This window comes from Physeter macrocephalus, chromosome 2 (genome assembly GCF_002837175.3).
Source record: "Physeter macrocephalus isolate SW-GA chromosome 2, ASM283717v5, whole genome shotgun sequence".
NCBI lineage: Eukaryota > Metazoa > Chordata > Mammalia > Artiodactyla > Physeteridae > Physeter > Physeter macrocephalus.
In genome coordinates, this window is record NC_041215.1 from 55,818,444 (window position 1) to 55,840,880 (window position 22,437).

At 35.1% G+C, this 22,437-nt stretch overlaps 1 protein-coding gene across 1 annotated transcript in view; it reads left to right on the forward strand.

Moving 5' to 3' along the window:
- Positions 1–22,437, forward strand: part of EPC2 (enhancer of polycomb homolog 2) — a 108,381-nt gene that overhangs the window by 63,403 nt on the left and 22,541 nt on the right. Inside the window, exons 3-6 of the mRNA XM_007117946.4 lie at positions 3,932–4,077; positions 15,024–15,230; positions 21,222–21,370; positions 22,148–22,280. Coding sequence (XP_007118008.1) covers positions 3,932–4,077; positions 15,024–15,230; positions 21,222–21,370; positions 22,148–22,280 — 635 coding nt within the window. The remainder of the gene's footprint in view (positions 1–3,931; positions 4,078–15,023; positions 15,231–21,221; positions 21,371–22,147; positions 22,281–22,437) is intronic.

Below are 22,437 nucleotides of genomic sequence, written 5' to 3' on the forward strand. Positions count from 1 at the left end.
AGTCTGCCTCTGAGGGCCCTGATCTTCCTTAGATGGAACTCCAGTTTCTCGCTCTTGAGCACATAAAGCGATCTGCTTAGCCACTTGACCACATTGGCCAGACCTTGAAGCGAAGCTCTCAGGAAGCTTTGTCTGCTGTGGAGGAGGAACTCCTTCAGAAGTTTTCCTTCTTAATCATATTTGTTTTTAATTTTTTGACTGCTTTTGTTTAAATTTTCTTCTTAGGAGTCAGCTTTGCCCCTTGTGACTCAGGGACAGTGCATAGTGGGACTTGTACCTTTGCTAGGTATTGTGCGCTATTGATGAGCACAATTCAGTTTCTCATTAGGGTCTTGCATGCAGACTAGCTTATTATTAGATGCATTGTAGACCACACAGATGACCCTAGTTTGCCCATTGTTTTACAAGATGCCTGTTACTCTATGCTGTGTGGAAGGAAGAAATGCAAAGCCTTCTGGTCTTCAGATTTGTAAACTGCTCTCCTGTCCCTCTGCAAGTTGAAAGTGAGGATATGTACATAGGTGACCAGTGTATAGAGCTTCTTCAGCAAATCTTCATGTTAATGATGTTTTCTGAATAAACAAGCCCAAATATGGTTGGGTGCATTCCTAATCTTTTAGTCCAGACAGCTTTGTTGAGCTTGTTAGCAGTATACACATGAGGTGTTTCCATCTCCTTCATGGTGAGTTTTCAGATTTCTCGATATATGAGGTGCATGTTCCATGGATGTGTTTGTGAATATTGGTAGTATATTCTGTGGTCACTCTCTTTTCGATGGCAGAATGGCCTTTTTTCCTCTTTATTTCCTAGAGCCATATTGCCTGGGACTTGGTAGGAAAGGAAGAACATGAGGGATATTGCCAGGCTTGTTTTAAAAGGGTTTACTCATTTGGAATGGAAATTGAATCGTTCTCATCTGTAGCACACAGTATCCATCAAGGGTGCAATTTCCTTCCAAAGAACTAGAATTCAGAAATATGTACCCAAGTTAACCTCTTTACTGCAAGTATCCAAAAGAAGCATGATATATAGCCATACCGCTCCTCTAAATCAGAGGACAGAAAAGATGTAAACTGGGATATGGTCATGTAATTCGAAGGATATACTATAATACTTTGTTAAGACGAACAAACAGTATTCTAAGCCCCACCTGAGCCAGGTGCTTGACAGACCTGGCGCTGAGTGGTACTGGGAGGACTGCTTTCCACGCTTCCATCTCTGGACACAGCCCATGCCTTGCAACACCTTGGCAGGTATCTGACACTTCCCAGGCTCGGCTGCAGGCAGCTGCATTGCTGGACCGGTTCTGGATTTGAATAGTTTTGGAACTAACCAGATGTAGGAGAGACTTGGGATGCACTGCGGGAGAAATAAATAAGTAATGATTTTTAAACACACACACACACACACACACACACACACACACACACACACACAATGTTCTAAGCCCAGTGACCACCAGGTATGTGTGTTTGGGAGGAAAATCTTGAGAGACAGAAAGTTCTTTTCCTATACAGGAGTGTTTACAGGTATAAGTCAATACTGTCATACTCCAAATGAGGAACTACAGACAGGGATTCATCTCTTCATCTACTATACCTAGCTTTCTACCTGACGTATTAAGTAAGCACTTAATAAGTTGAATTAGTACTAAACCAGGATTTTGTATGTTTTACAAACATCTTTTGATTTACTCTGTAAACTGTTTCTGTGATACATGTAGGAGATAGGTATTTCTAGATAGTACTGAGTATATCCATATTTTTGGTAGCATAAGCAAGAAATGGTAGTAGGAAATTATAAAATCCTTCTTGTGATTTCTAGAGATGGATGGTGTTGATGATTGCACAGCATTGTGAGTGTACCTAATATCACTAAGCTGTACACTTAAAAATGGATAAGATAATAAATTTTGTTACTTGTATTTTACCACATTAAAAAAATAAAACACTTTCACTTGACACCCCCATCCAAAAAAAAGCCCTTTGAATGCAAATTGAATGTGAGTAGTAACATAGATGCTTATATAATTATGTAGTTGATTGCCTGTGAAATATTTTTATATACATTTCTCTCATTTATTTATCAATTGGTAGATTTATAAACAATATCTCATTCATTACAAAAAGAACTATGACATGGGGAATCTGTATCATTTAGGATTTTATAAGAAAAATAATATCAGGACAGGTGATCTAGATAAAATTATTACTTTTGTCCTTAGTAATACAGATCTGCTGTACAGACTACTCTGCCAAGTGTTTATGATACCAGTTAGCTCAACAACAATCAATAAGAGGGGGGAATGAGGTCAATACTGCATGGAAGTTGTCCTGGTTCTTTTATGCTTTTTCTTTGCCCAAGGGGGCTGGAATAGCAACAGAAGGATTAAAATCTTCGGTAGGGAGGAGCAAAGACTTTCCTTGACTGCTCGACATGGAAAGAGTCCTTTCAACTCTATATTAAAAAAATTAAAAATGAGTGCCTGCACCTAAGATTCCTTTCCCAGAAAGGTATACCCACCAGCCTTGCACAGCTCTCATATAGCGGCAGGTTGCATTTCCTGCTGGAGCCCCAACGTGCCAAGTTCCCTTACAGTCTGTGTTCTCTCAGTATCCACAAGCCAGCAATTCCGTTCTGTTATTTTTGTGCATTTTTAGTATCCCTTGAGGTAGTAGCCAGCTATTCTGAGTGGCTTACGTGGCCGTCTACTGTAACGTTTATGGTTTGCTTGGACTCTGATAACACAAAGTTACATAGATTTTACATAAGCCTGTTATTTTTGGTGTACGATTTTGCATATAGAGGATTTTTTTTTTGAGGAACTCATATATCATGTTATAGCAGGAATGTCTATACTTTTTATAGTACTAATGTAACTCAAATTATAGTGGTCTATTCTAAATATTAGTGAGTACCTCATGCTGATTTTTGTCAGTTCATAAAAAGAAGCAGTTGACTTCAGGGGCCCAGAAATAAATTTCTGGGCAGATTCAGAATTCAACTTCTCAGAGCTAGGCAATCCTTAAAGAAGATTTCATTTTAAACAGCAGATTTCTTGCTGTTAGCTCACATCCCTAAGAATATTCCAAGCAGTATCTTTTGATAACGTGCCATATTGGTTCTCTTTGTTGATGGATGATAAAGCCTGATAGATAGCCAAGAGAAGAAACTACCCCAAAAAAGTGAAATTTTGAAAGTTATACTTTCCTATCAATTTTTGCTTATCTTTCATACTCCTCCTCCTCCTCCAGCTTCCTCTATTTCGCCTTCCTCCCACCCTCTGCCTCTGGTAACCACAAGTCTGATCACTTTCTGTGAGTTTGGGTTGTTTTTTAGGTTCCACATAGAAATGAGATCATACGTTATTTGTCTCTCTCTGACTTATTTCCTTTAGCATAATGCCCTCAGGTCCATCTATAATGTTGCAAATGTTAATTTTATTTATTTATTTATTTATTTTTAAAGAAAACTAGTCTGTCAGGCCAGCACCTCTTTTTTTTTGTTGTTTAAATCTGTTTTATCTCCAGTGATTTGAAATGCCATTCCCATCATATATTTTATACTTGAGTTTATTTCTGGACTGTTAATTTTGTTCCATAGCTTCTCTTTATGCTACCAACTACCATGTGAATAAATATCTTTTTTTATAATTGCTACTTTATATTTTAATATATATATTTGTGACCCTTTATTTTTAAAATAAAAAATTCTAGTTGCTGTTTCTACTGTTCTGTGAAACTTTAAATCATATGTGAATTTAAATTTATTTTTTCTTCAACTGAGTCTCTAAAACCAGTTTTTTGATGTCTGCTCGTGAACTCCTCTTTGGTCAATGCTTTATACTTTGGGAGTATTCTGTGGTTGAATATAAACACTATATAACTCCATGATTTCTAATGAGTTTGAAGAATTTTTTTTTCTTTTCTAGCCTTTAATCTAGACAACGAACAACCAGATTATGATATGGATTCAGAAGATGAGACCTTATTAAATAGACTTAACAGAAAGATGGAAATTAAGCCTTTGCAATTTGAAATTATGATTGACAGACTTGAAAAAGCCAGTTCTAATCAGGTACTGTACCTTGTAAAAATGTCTCTTGTATTAACAGTTAATCTAATTAGCAGCTTTATTTTGCATTTTCTTTAGACCTGAGTATATTACATTTTATTGTCTCTTGAATTTCTTTTCCTGAGATCCTAGAATTTCTATTTACAATATTCCTTGACAGTTCAATATTCCTTAAGGAATACTTAAGCGTACTTTCTTTGAATAGGAGCATGAAGAGTACAGTTCCGACATTTTTCTTATTTGGATATAAAACTAATACTAGTTACATTCTTATAATATCTTCTTGATCCTTTTCATGGAGCTGTCTTTCTGGTGCTTCAGTAACTAACTTTGCTTGGCTGGGTGTCTTAGGTAGACACCTCATACCAATTCAGTTGCTCAGATTTATATTACGGTACTCTTATCATTTAAAATGTATTTTAGTTTTACCTATTTATATATTATTTAAAATTTTAAGTGAAGGAAAAATTATTCACAAAGTAATAAAGGATTTTCTTTAATGGGACATTCTGTATATGGTATAGAGAGTTTAAAATGGTATGTTCCTTCTGGAAAGCAATTAGGCAGCATATGTCAGGAACCTTAAAATGTTTATACCTTTTGATTTCGTGGTCCTACCTCTAGGAATCATTCCCAAGAAAAATAATCTTTGAAGATGTCAAAGATTTCTGAACAGGGTTGTTAAGAATAACTTTTAAGTTGTCTGTAGGATGGACTATCAAACAACCATTTAAAATTGTTATTTTGAAGAGTATCTAGTGGCACAGGAAGTTGGTCATTATATAATGTGAGATTTCAAAAACAGGACACAGAATTATTGAAGGTTTGTTTAAAGCATTTCTACATGTGCATAGAAGAACAAGAATGTACAACAAAATGCCAACAATGGTTATATTTAGGTGCTGGAATTATGGGTGATTTTTTTGTTCTTTATTCTATTTTTCTATATTTTCCAAATTTACTATAATGAGCATGTGTTGATATTACAATTAGATTTTAAAACTAAAACTATTTTTAAAAATAATTGTTGGTATACCTGTGTGGTATATTAATATGCTAATTTTTATTAATGTAGTAAGAAGTTACCACTATAAATAAATAAGCTTTTTATACTAGACTGTTAAAAGTTTTCACTTGTTTACCTATACAAATTCATTATTTTCCCCCCAACTTCCAAGTAAGTCCTTTAAATCCCTGAGGCATTACCAACTCTTCAGAACATTTCCCAAACTTTTCCATTGTAAAGTGACTTTCTTGCATATTTAGCGTTTCTCCCAGTCTCCCCTGACCCCATTTTTTTAAATTAAAATAAATTTTCTATTGAAGTATGATTGATTTACAATGTTGTGTTAATTTCTGCTGTACAGCAAAGTGATTCAGTTATACATGGAGCTGAGCTACTTGTGCCATACAACAGGTTCCCACCAGCTATCTGTTTTACACGTGGTAGTGTATTTATGTCAAATCTAATCTCCCAATTCATCCCACCCTCCCCTTCCTCCACTGTGTCCACTTGTCCATTCTCTACATTTGCGTTTCTATTCCTGCCCTGCAAATAGGTTCATCTGTACCATTTTTCTAGATTCCACATATATGCATTAATAGACAATACTTGTTTTTCTCTTTCTGACTTACTTCACTCTGTATGACAGATTCTAGGTTTAGCCACATCTCTACAAATGACCCAATTTCATTTCTTTTTATGGCTGAGTAATATTCCGTTATATATATGTACCACATCTTCTTTATCCATTCATCTGCTGATGGACATTTAGGTTGTTTCCATGTCCTGGCTATTGTAAATAGTGCTACAATGAACATTGGGGTACATGTGTCTCTTTGAATTATGGTTTTCTCATGGTATGCCCAGGAGTGGGATTCCTGGGTCCATATGGTAGTTCTATTTTTAGTTTTTTAAGGAACCTCCATACTGTTTTCCACAGTGGCTGTATTCATTTACATTCCCACCAACAGTGCAAGAGGGTTTCCTTTTCTCTGCACCCATTCCAGCATTTATTGTTTGTAAATTTTTTGATGATTGCCATTCTGACCGGTGTGAGGTGATAACCTCATTGTAGTTTTGATTTGCATTTCTCTAATAATTAGTGATGTTGAGCATCTTTTCATGTTCCTCTTGGCCATGTGTATGTCTTCTTTTCTATGTATAGTGTCATCTGCAAATATCTATTTAGGTCTTCCGCCCATTTTTTGATTCGGTGGTTTGTTTTTTTGATACTGAGCTGCATGAGCTGTTTGTATATTTTGGAGATTAATCCGTTGTCCATTGCTTCGTTTGCAAATATTTTCTCCCATTCCGTGATTGTCTTTTCACCTTATTTATGGTTTCCTTTGCTGTGCAAAAGCTTTTAAGTTTCATTAGGTCCCATTTGCTTATTTTTATTATCATTACTCTAGGAAGTGGTCATAAAAGATCTTGCTGTGATTTATGTGAAAGAGTGTTTTTCCTATGTTTTCCTAGAAGAGTTTTATAGTGTATGATCTTACATTTAGGTCTTTAATCCATTTGGAGTTTATTTTTGTGTATGGCTTTAGATAGTGTTCTAATTTTATTCTTTTTCGTGTAGTTGTCCAGTTTTCCCAGCACCATTTATTGAAGAGGCTGTCTTTTCTCCATTGTATATTCTTGCCTCCTTTGTCATAGATTAGGTGACCATAGGTGTGTGGGTTTATCTCTCGGCTTTCTATCCTGTTCCATTGATCTATATTTCTGTTTTTGTGCCAGTACCATACTGTCTTGATTACTGTAACTTTGTAGTATAGTCTGAAGTCAGGGATCCTGATTCCTCCAGCTCTGTTTTTTTTTCTCAAGATTGCTTTGGCTGTTCGGGGTCTTTTGTGTTTCCATACAAACTGTATAATTTTTTGTTCTCGTTCTGTGAAAAATATCATTGGTAATTTGATAGGGATTGCCTTGAACCTTTGGGTAGGATAGTCATTTTTTTTTTGCTTTGGGTAGGATAGTCATTTTTACAATATTGATTCTTCCAATCCAGGAGCATGTTATATTTCTCCACCTGTTTGCATTGTCTTTGATTTCTTTCATTAGTGTCTTATAGTTTTCTGCATGCAGGTCTTATGCCTCCTTAGGTAGGTTTATTCCTAGGTATTTTATTCTTTTTGTTGCAGTGGTAAATGGGATTGTTTCCTTAATTTCTCTTTCTGGTCTTTCATTGTTAGTGTATAGGAATGCCAGAGATTTCTGTGCCTTAATTTTGTATACTGCCTGCAACCTTCCCAAATTCATTGATTAGTTCTAGTAGTTTTCTGGTAGCATCTTGAGGATTTTCTGTGTATAGTATCATGTCATCAGCAAGCAGTGACAGTTTTACTTCATCTTTTATAATTTGTATTCCTTTTATTTGTTTTTCTTCTCTGATTGCCATGGCTAGGGCTTCATAAACTATGTTGAATAATAGTAGTGAGAGTGGACACCTTGTCTTGTTCCTGAGCTTAGAGAAAATGCTTTCAGTTTTTCAACATTGAGAATGATGTTGCTGTTGGTTTGTCGTATATGGCCTTTATTAAGTTGAGGTAGGTTCCCTCTATCCCCACTTTCTGGAGAGTTTTTATCATAAGTGGGTGTTGAATTTTGTCAAAAGCTTCTTCTGCATCTGTTGAGATGATCATATGGTTTTTATTCTTTAATTTGTTAGTATGGTGTATTGCATTGTTTGATTTGCGTATATTGAAGAATCCTTGCATCTCTGGGATAAATTCCACTTTATCACGGTGTATGTTCTTTTTAATATGCTGTTGGATTCTGTTTGCTAGTATTTTGTTGAGGAATTTTGCATCTGTGTTCATCAGTGATAGATATATTGGTGTGTAATTTTCTTTTTTTGTGATATCTTTGTCTGGTTTTGGTATCAGGGTGATGGTGGCCTTGTAGAATGGGTTTGGGAGTGTTCCTCCCTCTGCAGTTTTTTGGAAGAGTTTGAGAAGGATAGGTGTTAACTCTTCTCTGTTTGATAGAATTCACCTGTGAAGCCATCTTGTCCTGGATTTTTGTTTGCTGGAAGATTTTAAATTACAGTTTCAGTTTCCTTACTTGAGATTGGTCTGTTCATATTTTCTATTCTTCCTGGTTCAGTCTTGGAAGGTTATACCTTTCTAAGAATTTGTCCATTTCTTCCAGGCTGTCCATTTTATTGGCATAGAGTTGCTTGTAGTAATCGCTTAGCATGCTTTGTATTTCTGTGGTGTCTGTTGTAATTTCTCCTTTTTCATTTCTAATTTTATTGATTTGAGTTCCTCTCCCCTTTTTTCTTGATGAGTCTGGCTAAAGGTTTATCAATTTTGTTTATCGTCTCAAAATCAAATTTTAGTTTTATTGATCTTTACTGTTGTTTTCTTCATTTCTATTTCATTTATTTCTGCTCTGATCTTTTTTTTCTTGCGGTTCACGGGCCTCTCACTGTTGTGGCCTCTCCCGTTTTGGAGCACAGGCTCCGGACGCGCAGGTTCAGCGGCCATAGCTCACGGGCCTAGCCGCTCCGCGGCATGTGGGATCTTCCTGGACCGGGGCACGCACCTTCTTTTTCATTTATTTCTGCTCTGATCTTTATGATTTCTTCTACTAACTTTGGTTTTCTTTGTTCTTCTTTTTCTAGTTGCTTTAGGTGTAAAGTTAGATTGTTTATTTGATACTTATCTTGTTTCTTGAGGTGAGATTGAATTGCTATAAACTTCCCTCTTAGAACTGCTTTTGTTGCATCCCATAGGTTTTGGGCCATCGTGTTTTCATTGTCATTTGTTTCTAGAAATATTTTCATTTCTTCTTTGATTTCTTCAGTGATCTTTGGTTATTTAGCAGTGCACTGTTTAGCATCCATGTGTTTATGTTTTTTTACAGTTTTTTTCCTGTAACTGATTTCTAATCTCATAACGTTGTGGTTGGAAAAGATGCTTGATATGATTTCAATTTTCTTAAATTTACTGAGGCTTGATTTGTGACCCAAGATGTGATCTATCCTGGAGAATGTCTGTGTGCACTTGAGAAGAAAGTGTAATCTGCTGTTTTTGGATGGAATGTCCTATAAATATCAATTAAATCTATCTCGTATATCTCCTTGGATTGATCCGTTGATCATTATGTAGTGTCCTTCCTTGTCTCTTGTGACATTCTTTATTTTAAAGTCTATTTTATCTGATATGAGTATTGCTACTCCAGCTTTCTTGTGATTTCCATTTGCATGGAATATCTTTTTCCATCACGTCACGTTCAGTCTGTATGTGTCCCTAAGTCTGAAGTGGGTCTCTTCTAGACAGCATGTATGCAGGTCTTGTGTTTGTATCCATTCACCCAGTCTCTGTCTTTCAGTTGCAGCATTTAATCCATTTACATTCAAGGTGATTATTGATATGTATGTTCCTATTACCATTTTCTTAATTGATTTGGGTTTGCTTTTGTGGGTCTTTTTCTTCTCTTGTGTTTCCCACCTAGAGAAATTCCTTTAGCATTTGCTGTGAAGCTGGTTTGGCGTGCTGAATTCTCTTAGCTTTTGCTTGTCTGTAAAGCTTTTGATTTCTCCATCGAATCTGAATGAGATCCTTTCTGGGTAGAGTAATCTTGGTTGTAGGTTTTTCCCTTTCATCACTTTAAATATATACTGCCAGTCCTTTGTGGCCTGCAGAGTTTCTGCTGAAAAATCAGCTGATAACCTTAGGGGGATTCCTTTGTATGTTATTTGTTGTTTTCCCTTGCCACTTTTAATACTTTTTCTTTGAATTTAATTTTTGTTAGTTTGATTAATATGTATCTCACTGTGTTATGCTAGGGTTTATCCTGTATGGGACACTGTGCTTCCTGGACATGGGTGGCTCGCTCTTTTCCCATATTAGGGCAGTTTTTGACTATAATCTCTTCAAATATTTTCTCAGATCCTTTCTCTTTCTCTTCTTCTTCTGGGACCCCTATAATTCGAACGTTGGTACATTTAATGTTGTCCCAGAGGTCTCTGAAGCTGTCCTCAATTCTCTTTTCATTCTTTTTTCTTTATTCTGCTTCTCCTCATTTATTTCTACCATTCTATCTTCCAGCTCACTTATTCGCTCTTCTGTCTCAGTTATTCTACTATTGATTCCTTCTAGTGTATTTTTCATTTCCATTATTGTGTTGTTCATCCCCTTTTGTTTGTTGTTTATAGTTCTTCTAGGTCTATGTTAAAGATTTCTTGTATTTTCTCAATCCATGCCTCCATTCTATTTCCGAGATTTTGGATCAACTTTGCTATCATTACTCTGAATTCTTTTTCAGGTAGGTTTCCTATTTCCTCTTCATTTATTTGGTCTTGTAGGTTTTTACCTTGCTCCTTCGTCCATAACATTTTTTTTGTCATCTCATTTTTTTGGATGGGACTCGTCCCCCATTTTGATGGAAAGTAGTATCTAGTGTACTGTCCAAAAAAGTACATTAAAACTGAAGTTTGTAAAATTCAACTTAATTTGTTTTTTGAGGGATTGTCTTTTTTTATTGGAAATTTGTTTAATTATCAAATTGATACTCATTATAATTAGTGCTCACAGTTTTCCTAGGATTTTGATCACTGGCATCAGATATAATTTCAGTTTTTCTTCTTTATGTGTAAATTTTCCTAGCAATCCTAGGCTTGATCAGACTTTTGGCATTTCTTCTGTTTTCCATGATTGCTCCGAAATTCTCATGATGGTTGAAATTATATCATCAGAAGCCTTCTGCTGTGTGTTCTGTAATTTGCTTTTTTTCATTCAGTTAGTAATATTTATTTAGTGCTCAGGTGAGCAAGACAAGTGACAGAAGTTCTGCCCTTGTGGAGCTTATCATCTAAGTGGGTACAAGATAAACAAAAAGCATGTAAACAGTAAATTAACTATGCACTATAATCAGCACCATCCTATTTTAGTTCTCTTTGCTCAGTGGCAAACTTCCAGACTCTAAAACAACTGGCTAGGTTCTCAGAGCTTGACAGCATCTGCTTTCTGCAGAGGAGATTAAGGTGAAGGCTTTGCTATAGGAGCAAGAAAATTGTCTTATTAATAGAACCAAGGATTAAAGATGGCAAAAGCCTCCCCTCATTCCAAGTGTCTGATCTGGGGGATTCATGGAGTTCTTTATTTTCTCTCTTTGCAAGCTAGGATAGTACCAGATCCCAGGGCAAGGAATCAAGTGTGTGGTTAAACCAATATTTATTAAGTTGGTAGAGAAAGACATAAAAGATGGACTGGGGCAAAAGCTTCTGCTGGCATTATTCTGTGGAGACTATTACAATGAAGTCATTATTGAAAACTCTTGTTGCTAAAGTCTGTGATTATTTTCAGTTCCCATCCTTTGTCTTGTTTGAGTTCTCCTTATTTCTTCAAACTGTCCTCACCTTTGTTCTTCTGAATACAATTCATTCCCTTTTGGTTTTCTTATGATTTTTTTATGACCATTCCTTCTAATTTTCTTTTACTGACTCCGTTTCCTTCAACTCCTGCAAACATCAGGGTTTCTTGAAATTCTGTTCTTGGTTTTCTTGTCCTGATTATTTTTGGGGGTAATATCACCTCATTGAGCATTTTTGTGGTTATAGTAATACCTATGCCTTTAGCCTTGACCACTTTCTCAAGCCCCAGGATTTTCTTTTTTCTCTTTTTGTGCTGACTGTTGGCATCTCCATCTAGATGGTCCACAGACCTCTCAAGTTTAACCTTTTCAAAACTTAACTTACTCTCTTAACTCCAGATGATCCCATACTGTATTCATTCTCTCTCCAGTGACTCCCAAAACTCAGGATCTTATGGGTTTTTAAAATCCCTTTCCTTTAGTCCCTAAATTTTCAATAAACTATCTATCCTGCGTCTCTCCTTTTTTATTAAGTCACAGTTAAATTTTCGAAAGATAAGCCATATTGTTTACCTTTTAGTCCATTTTAGTTTACTGATATTGCACTGTTTAAGGTCACTGATGGCCTCCTAATTATAATCCAGGAGCCTCTTTTTAGTCTGCGTCCTACTTAATATCCCTGTAGTATTGGATTTGTTGACCTCCATCTTTCCTGATTCTTCTTGTTTCTTCATCTCCTCTTCCCTTGCTCCTCTACCTCTTATTCTTTTCCTTTGCTATCTATCCTCAGAATTTATTCTTGTACCGTAAGCTGCCAACACAGGCACTCTCGGATGGAGTTTTTTGTGACTGTGTCCTTTATCTTACTGCACTAATACTCAGTTGCAAAGTTCTTACGTTTTTCTCTTATTGTTTAATTTGTATTTGTCTAACCTTAATTCCCATACTGTAAATTTCTTTAAGTACTGGATTTGTCTTAAAGTCTTTTTTTGTTATCTTCCCACAACCTATAGCACAAATGATGGGCTGATAGTAGTTATCAACTACTTACTGCTTAATTGGCTATTTTATATGTAAAAGCATTCATTTTTACATGTAATTTATTCATTTGTGTATTAAATTTGTGCATTTATTGAAATTGCTAGACCATGAGTTTTGTATGTAAGCAAACTAAATGATCTTTGTCCTCATGGAGCTTGTTGCAGTCTAGAAGAAGAAGAATTTTTATCTCCCATCCCTAAGCCCCCAAAATAAGTAAATCAAGTAAGTCAGAGCTGTCTTGGAAATAATAAACTTATCACAGACCCCTTTGCCACTTGAATACTAGTTTCTACTGCTTTCTAGTAGATGAAATGCTAAATGGCAGAACTTTTTCCTTAGGTATAAAAGTAGTAAGATTCTGATTTTTGTGGATTTTTAATCATGTCACATAATTTGTGACTACTTTATCTGTAAATAGTTCTTGTCCACTCAAATTGATGCTGTCACCATGATAGTAGAGAGGCACTGATACTAGTTGCCCTAGAATAGCTAAAGATAAGTTTTACAGAATGACTGAAACCAAAATTTTCCAATAAAATAAAAATTGGCCGTATGACAATATAAAAACAGCAGTTGTTGACTTAGAGCTAACATAGGAAAGTAATGTCAGGATGTTTAAACTGTGTATTGAATTCTTATTACCTCAGATATAAAGAGGGTACTTAAGCAACAGGCAGAAGGACATTTCTGCAAGCAGGGGCAAGAAGCACCAGCGAAGAAAATCTGAGGCAGTGTTTTAATCTCCTGACACCTCCTGCAGGAAGATAGGAAGCAGTGTTATTTTGATAATGTTGTTATATAGGAAACTCACCACTGCTCTGCTGGTTGAAGGAAAGAGATTGTCTTCCTCCCCACCCAAAGGTTAGATTAAGTTCTTGATTTAATTAGTGAAGGTTATACAATTTTATCAGAAGCAGAATGACCAAACAGCTGAAGCACGTATATAGCATAGCATATCACAGCATTGTTTCTCTTTGGTCCCCGGAGCACATGAGAGCTACCAGTTATGCTATGCTCTAAGCATTTGGTGGAATTTTGTTAGATCCAGAAAGTTCTATTTTTATTCTGCCACCGTCCTTGTACACTTTGGAGGTATACATCACCATTCCAGAGAACTTCAGCTAACAGTGGGAGAGTGTCCACTTAAAGTTGATGTTTGGAAATATTGGTTCTTTTGGTTTGATCTCATGTTTCAGGCTCCGGCTCTCCACTTTAAAGGTCAAGTTACTCAGCATCTCAGATGCAGTTAAGCTGACTCCACTGAGACTTTGAATAAACCAAAGAATGGCCACTTATAATTTTATTGTCATGTCGACTAGAATACTTGAGTTGATACCATCTGTATTCTCTTCTGTGGTCAAACCATCTTGGCAGCCAAATTGTAATAAGAAACCAACTAATTAGCTTTAGTAAGCACCATCTTAGGACTGGAAGTCCAAATGATTATTACATTTATTCCATGAAGTTATACCAATATGAGAAGTCAGATCATAGCAAAAATTTATTTGCTAAGTCATGCTTTCTTCAAATGAATTCATACGACCTGCAAATTGATTAGTATGTTGACCTTAAAATTTCAGTGATAAAAATTTTCCCCTCATTTCCAAGTTTTTAGGAGATATCTCAATTTGTTTTGAAAATGCGTCTTCATCTCTAGAATGATAAAAGTAAAAAGATTGGGATAGCATCACTTCAGTAAGGGTTCACAGCCCTAAAACTCCATAATCTTTTTCTAAGCTTCACTATAAATGGATATGCGTAACCCCTAATCCATCTTACTAAAGCTGATGAGCCTCTCTGATCTTCACAAGGAGCAAGGAAACAGATGTGACCAAGCAAATTTCTACAAACTTTACTTTGAGATAATGTCAGCATATATTGGCTGCACTGATAAAGGAGAAATAGATCCTTGAGATGCCACTGTCCCAGACATGACAGTGTCATTAACAAAATGAGTGTTTAGAACAAGGATTCTCTAGTATTTAATCAGCTTTGTTAGAGGAATTGTTTATATATGTAACTGGTACAAGAAATTCAAGATTGCATAGTGTTGAAACTTCTGGAAACATGCTAAGTTTGTCCTTTTCAATTTCAAAGGAGGCATGTGTATATTTAGTTGCAATACGTTAGAAAATATCCATAGTTTATTTTGGAGGGAGGTAAAAAGAAACCACCTGTATACTCTAGTTTCTGTTGAAAAACAAAAACACTGAAAGAAGCTAGTAGACTATTGAAAACTAGTAGATCCTCCAATGTGTGGAATCCCAGAATATCAGAATTTTGAAGGACCCTGGATGTCTTCCAGTTCAGGACTTTCCTGAGTCATAAGTCTGTTGTAGTCTTATCATTAATCCAGGCTTCTTAAATATTTTAAGTGGTGGAACTCACTACCTCTTAGGGCAAATTTCTAATTTTGGTAAATCTTATTAATAAAGTCTTTGTTAGATTGAATTGAATTGTGTTTTCTGCCATCATGATATCTGATCATAATTGTTAGACTGATCACATTTTTTCCTGTAGGTATAGTTTAATTTTAATTTCTTTTAAGCATTGTAGTTGATGACATTTTAAATTTTTTATTTAGCTTGTAACACTTCAAGAAGCAAAACTGCTGCTAAACGAAGATGATTACCTTATTAAAGCTGTATATGACTACTGGGTGAGAAAACGTAAAAACTGCAGGGGACCATCCCTCATTCCTCAGATAAAACAAGAGAAAAGAGATGGCTCTACCAACAATGACCCTTATGTTGCCTTTCGGAGGAGAACAGAGAAAATGCAAACTCGAAAGGTAATATGCCCTAGTAGGTCTGTGTCTTACTAGAGCATGGACTTGAGGATATGGGGAGGGGGAAGGGTAAGCTGTGACAAAGTGAGAGAGTGGCACGGACATATATACACTACCAAACGTAAAATAGATAACTAGTGTAAAGTAGCCGCATAGCACAAGGAGATCAGCTCGGTGCTTTGTGACCACATACTCCAATAAAGATGTTTAAAAAAAAAGAAAGAAAAGAAAGGTAATATGCAAATCAGATTTAACTGAATGTACCTTGATAGTATTTAAGACCAATATTTTTTTTTTGCTGATAGCTTGAGTAATTTTGAGTAATTCTAATATAAAGGGAAGCTAATGACATTGTTGAACTTTATATTAGAAAGCCTGCTATTCAGTAGCTTCTATCCCCCAGTTGTTTGCAATGTTTATTTAATACCTATGGGCTTTATAAATCTATTGGTTATACCATTTTAGGCTTGCAGTTGAAGTGATGTGAGGAAATTCATGTTAGGAGGAAAACTCGGAAGTTTTGAATTCTTCAGTAAACTGTACATTCTATACATATCCTCTGTTTGGGAAGCTTAAGAGTTCTTTGAAACCATATTCTAAATCATGCATGTGAAAATGGACTTTACTCCCTCTAACTACTGTGGGGTCATGGGAAGTTGGGAAAGGTTCATTTTCAAGCCTGTTCTGCTAACAGTCGCAAGTAACACAATGGAACCTTTTTCTCCTTTTCTGAGTTGTCGGTTGTGTCAGATTTCGAATTGACAAACTTGTCCTAATCTGGCTTTCAGAAGCAAGATGAGCCAGAATTTTAAGAGAAATGGGGTCTCAGGCTGTGAAATGATACAGTATAGAAGAAAGCATTATTTCAGACTGGTAGTCACTGCCTTCCATTTCTCATAATTGACGGTAAACATCAGACACGGTAACACATTCTCTAACATTGCAGAATATTAGGAACATATAAATGTAAAAACCATGAGGAATTATAATTGGAGGCAAAGCATTTTCTGTGGATTCCTGTTTCTCCTAACATTGAATGCTTGTCCTTATCAGCTGTTAATATAACAGCTGTGAAGCATAACAGCTGCCAGGGATAGTACATTTTAGGGGAAACTTCCCTACTGGTTAACAACCAGAGTTTTTATAACTCTTTCTTGGATTTCCCAAATGTATATGACATTCCCTAACCCAGACTGAGTTTTCAATTTGGTGTTTTGGTTCTTAGCTAAGGAAATATTAGATATTTCTTGAAGATTTAGTGCCTTGTTTAGAAAAGACTATAATGAGATAAGTTTGTAAATACAGTAAAGCTTTATAAATATGGACATGAGGAAGGAGAGGTTTATCTGAATTATTGAAAAATCTGAACTTCCAGTTACTTTTTAAAAGAAATGTAATTGATTCGGATGTATTGCAAAACATAGACTTAGAGCAATGTCTTTTGAAGGAAAAGTACTGTTGGGCTTCTTTTAGTGAATGGTTATGAAGTACTTAAGATTATCAGTATTTATTGACATATAAACAATATTCCAAATGTTTAAATATGTTTTATTCTTAATAGGTTAAATCACTATTTTCTAACCAGTGTGTTTTGAGAATTGCCAGAAATAGGTTCCTGTGTTTAGGCATTTCTCCATTGTGTAATAACTAGGCCAGCATTTTCCTGACACCTGATTCCTGCCCTTTCTCTTACCTGTTATTTTCATCTTCCTCTCCAAGGTGGTATATGGTCTTTTTATTCCTCTCTGTTTTCAGTTATGGGACCAAAGACTATTCCCCTTCATGTACACTCTTGCTGCTTAGAGATGTCTGTGAGTTTTAAAATGAGGAAGTTAGGAAAGCAATCAAGAGTGGACACCCTAGGTGTTCAGGAGGTGGTCAGGCATTGGGATATGCAAAAATGAATACCAGCTAACAGAGGTCCTCTGCTTCCTTTTCTATTCCCACAAACATAAAAACATTTATATAGCTGATGCAAAGGCTAGAGTAAAGGACTTCTGAAATATTTGCTTGGAAGTCTATAATTTAATTTTAATCATTAAACTAATGTTTAGTTTGGGAGTACTTAAGTGCTTTAGGACATTCTCAAATGACATGGTGTTAAGGTACCAGCACGTCTGAGTGCACTGACTGGGAAGTCTTGAATCAGCATATACATTTATATGTTTAACCCCAAAGGTAAAACTGTTAGCGTTTGTGCCTTCTCTCCTCCCTCTGTGTGGCAAGATAGTTAGGAGAGGAAACTTCCAGGGTAGTGGTTCTCAGTCTGGCTGCACATAACAATCACTCGTGAATTAGCCTTGGTTTAAAAAGATCTATAGTTAACTCTAAATTACAACAGTTTGAAAACCACTTCCCTATAGATTTGGCAGTTGGTCAGAACTATAATATGTAACTGGAACAAGAAGACAGGAATTTGCTCCAAGCAGAGACAGTTGTGAGAAGGGTAAAGGGAACTGAGTAGATTTGAATATAGGGAGTAGGGCCATCTTAAAAGCACAGAAAAGATGTCAGTATGAACTTAGTTTTTAATATTGATATAGCTAGAAATAGATATAGATCTGTGCATGGGTATGTACATAAATATATTACAGGCTTATTTCCTAGCTCTGTTTGTTGAGAGGGTATAGAAGCAATTACAGTAGCATGTAAATCTTGATTTTAAATACCATTTTCCATTAAAGGGAACCAGGGCTCCTTAGAAAAATGGTTGATTTTAGGTCTGGTGCTAGGAAAGCATAAAGATCAGCTTGGAACATTCTGCTTTGCCAGAATTTAAGAATGTGATTGAAGAATGTTGGAGCCATGTCAGAAGGCCTCAGGAGCCAGCTTAAAGGGTGACCCTGCTGATCAGATCTGGGCAAGTTTGTATGTCAAAATAAGGAGAGTAATGGATTATAACCCATAAAGTAACCCATGAGTCTATACTGATATAAATGGATGGATGGATAGATGGATAAGTAGATGAATGATTGATTGATTGATTGATTGATGAAAGAGAACACTTTTCCTTACCATAGATTTCCAACTTATAAATGTCAGTGGAATGATGGAGTTCAAAAATCACCATTTGGCAACCACCATAGTAACAATTGTTTCTGGCAAAAGTTAGAATTAATGGAAGCTAAACTGATGGGGGAAATTTGATGAGAAACAAGATGCTTATATAAGTCCCACAGCATACTTTTTAATTAAAAAAGGAAAAATACTAATTTGACTAGAGAAACCTGGCAAACACCATCTTAATCATGTGATCAAAGCATCAGCAGTAACGGGACAAATAGGTATCATTTAACTCCTGATATGCTGAGTGAGAGACACAGTGTCTCTTCTGTGATGGTCCTACCAAAAGTTTACAACATGAATTTAATTGTGGAAAAACATCAAAGAAACCCCAATTGAGGAACATTCTACAAAAATAAGTGGCTTCTACTCTTTAAAACTATCAAGGTCATGATCACCATAGAAAGACAGAGAAACTATTCCAAATTATAGGAGAGTAAAGAGACATGACAGCTAAACGCGATTTTAATCCTGAATCGGGTTCTAGACCAGGAAAAAGAATTTATTATTATTAATGAATTTTAATAATAAAAGTTATTATTGTTCCATTAATGTCCTTTATAGCAACATTATATAAATATATAAAATATGTATATAACTATTTCTTGCTGTGAAGGACATTAGTGGGACAATTGGTGAACTATGAATAAAGTCTGTAAATTAAGTAATAGTTTTTATATCAATGTTAATTTTCTGATTTCGATAATGGTACTGTGATTGTATAAGAGATTATCATTGTTTTTAGAAAATATAAAAGTGTTTAGGGGATAAAGGAGCATTATATCTTCAACTTTTCTCGAAAAATATTTAAAACACCATTGCTAATAGTTTATGTATGTGTGTATGTGTTTATATATATACATGTATATGTGTCTTAGTTCATTTGAGCTGTTGTAACAAAAATACATTAGACTGGGTGGCTTAAACAGCAAACATTTATTTCTCAGTTCTGGAGGTTGGGAAGTCCAAGATCCAGGTACCATCAGATTTGGTGTCTATTGAGGGACCACTTTCTGTTTCATAGATGGTCCTCTTGCTGTGTCCTCACATGGCAGATGGGGCAAGAGATCTCTCTGGGGTCTCTTAGGGTACTAATCCATTCTACAGGACTCCCAAAGACCTTACCTCCAAATAAAAATAACATTGGAGAGTTAGGATTTCAACATATGAGTTATCAGGAGATGCAAACATTTGGTCCATAACAATGTGTATGTACATACATACATAGATACATACATAAAGAGATACATAAAGCAAGTGTAAAATATTAACCTTTGGAGAATCTGAATGAAGATATATGGGAATTCTTTATACTTTTTTGTAACTTTTTTGTAATCTGAAATTATTTCACAATAAAAGGTTACAAAGTAGAGCAGAAAGGGCAGGACTGGGGTAAAGAAAAATTAGGAACACTAGTTATTTGGGCCTAAAGAGAGCAGGAAATGAATGAGTAAGAAAGGAGAGAAGCACACATTCCAAGAGAAACCCTTAGTGAAAAGGAGGACAATTTTAAAAGGTTCTGGTGCACTTTTGGTTCAGCTGCTATTATTATTCATCTTTTGAATCTGGATATCTCTCATTCTCATTAGAGTTTAAGCCTTTTGAGCATAGGGGACATGTGCAATACTTTGTACAGAGTGAGCACTTTTAATATTTGCTCTTGGTAATGTTAGTTTTTTTTCAAACGGAAGGTATTATTGCTGCCTGGTTACAAAAAAATATTTGCTTAATACCATGCTTTAGATTTTTGCCTTTTGTCACATAGTACTGCTGAAGGGGGAAAAAAGATTGATTTCCTTTGGATAAGATAAAAGGATGATTTATTAACGTAGTATTTTTTAATATTCGGTATGCACTACCTTAATTAAGGACTTAGTTTAGGTAATGTTTTATAGGTGATGATTAATTTTCAAATACAAGTAACTATACACAAAAGGAAAAAAGTAAAACTTTGAATCTTTCTCAAGTTTTATTTTCTCCTTTATAATCCTCCAGTATGAAACCTGGCTTTCTTTGGGTTCTTTCTAATGTCATATTGCTTTATTAAGTCAGGTATGGAAAGCTTGCTTAAATGCAGTCTGTCTAAACATATAGAATGAGGGGTGGTAGTGGTCTATTTTTAAACAAATAGTTCCATGCCTAATATAAAGTAAGTATTCTGTGGATATTTGATTGAACAAAATATTTTTATTAACAGTTACTTTTATATGCAAATGATGCTGCTAATTACAATTGAGCCTTCTCTAGTTATTAGATAGGACTTTCACCTGTGAGTTAGTTCAAGTTACTTCTTACAGTTCAAAGTAAGAACTTCTAATAAAATTCAGACTTTTCACTGGATGTCTTTTCTACTCTGCAATGAGGTGTTACTACACTGAAGCATGATCATTCCATTCCTTGAGATCCTTTATATCCCATAATCAGTTTTATATCTGAGTTTCTGAAGTGAAGCTTTGCTTGTCATTATGAATGTTTACACTGTAGTGTATTGAACTGTCCAGCCCCCAGTTACAGAGCTGGATGGATGAATAAGCCACTCATTTTAGCTATTTTTAGGTAACCTTGATTTGACAACTGTTTCTCTCTGTCATTGCAAAATACCTTGTAACAATATGAAAAGACTGCATTTTCTGATATAGTAGGTTTTGTTTCAGACAGACTTTAAAAATTTTGTTTACATTGGAATTATCCGTTCTATGTCATTCCATCTTTTCAACAGCTGGCAACATTTTTTTTTAAATATTTACTGAGATACTTGCTTATACTTTTATTTTCAGAGTTAAATAGGTTCTCTTAATGTAGTTGCTTTTTAGATGACTTTTTTAACATTTTGCTTTTATAGAATGAATTTGGGTCTGATAAGATTTTGTTGAATGAAGCTGGAAATGTGGACAATTGGAGTTATTCTTCTAAACTTGTTATTTTCAATAGAATCGTAAGAATGATGAAGCCTCTTATGAAAAGATGTTGAAACTGAGACGAGAGTTTAGTAGAGCCATAACAATTTTGGAAATGATTAAGAGAAGAGAGAAAACAAAACGAGAATTATTGCACTTAACCTTAGAAGTTGTGGAAAAAAGGTAACATTGCTACTATTACAAACCAGTAACAGCTTTAGTCAAATGATAGGCAAAATGTAACCAAATTTAAGCTTTATAACAACTGAAATTGATTGTATAACAAAATCTACATTTTTTTGAAAATTGTGATTACTACTTTTTGTTTTAAAAATCAGATTAAGTTACCAGCTCGGGTTGCAAATTTGGGGGATATTTTTGTGTGTAGTGTAGATCCTCTGTTATACGTAATTTTTTGTTGTTGTTGCAGAATCATTGAGTTGTATTTAGAAAAGAACTTGGAGATCATTTTGTCCAATTCTCTGTATTAAAGTTTCTGTTAAACAAAATTTGAGAGAAATAAATGTTTATTTGATTTTATTTTCTGATTAGTTAGGAAATACTTGTTTCGTTGCATTTTGAAAATGTATTCTCTGATGTAATTATCCTTTTCCTACGTAATTAAGTAGACTATGCTAAACCTAACAAAATTTTGTGTGTTTGCTGAGGTAAGCATTCTAAACATCACTTCCTAGTGCTTGAAAATATAAAATATATGAGGATTCCGTCTTCTGTGTCCCTTAGAGATTAGGTGGGTGGGGGTAGGGGCTGGTTTTGTTTTTACTAAATCCCAAATATGGGCTTCTTTATTCCCGTAAGTTTTCTCTCTTAAGAATAATCTGATTAATTGTTGGCTCTGTTTGATTAGTTGTGTTCCAAGCAAATGAAGTATCATTGGTTTTTTATTTATTTTTTATTTTTAAACTGTAACATTTTCTTATATATTATTTCCTTTTCAAGATATCATTTGGGAGACTATGGTGGTGAAATCCTTAATGAAGTGAAGATCAGTAGATCAGAAAAAGAGTTATATGCCACTCCAGCAACTCTTCATAATGGAAATCATCACAAAGTCCAAGAATGTAAAACTAAGGTGAATATCTTCTGGGGAGAAGCATGTATGGTAGTATTGATCAGACAGTTGGTTTCTGAAGTTGTCTTATAATAGTTTGGTTAAGGAAGAAAGTTATTAACATGCTTGAGTTCCTACTTTTTGCCAAGCACTTTGCTAGGATTTTTTATACACACTG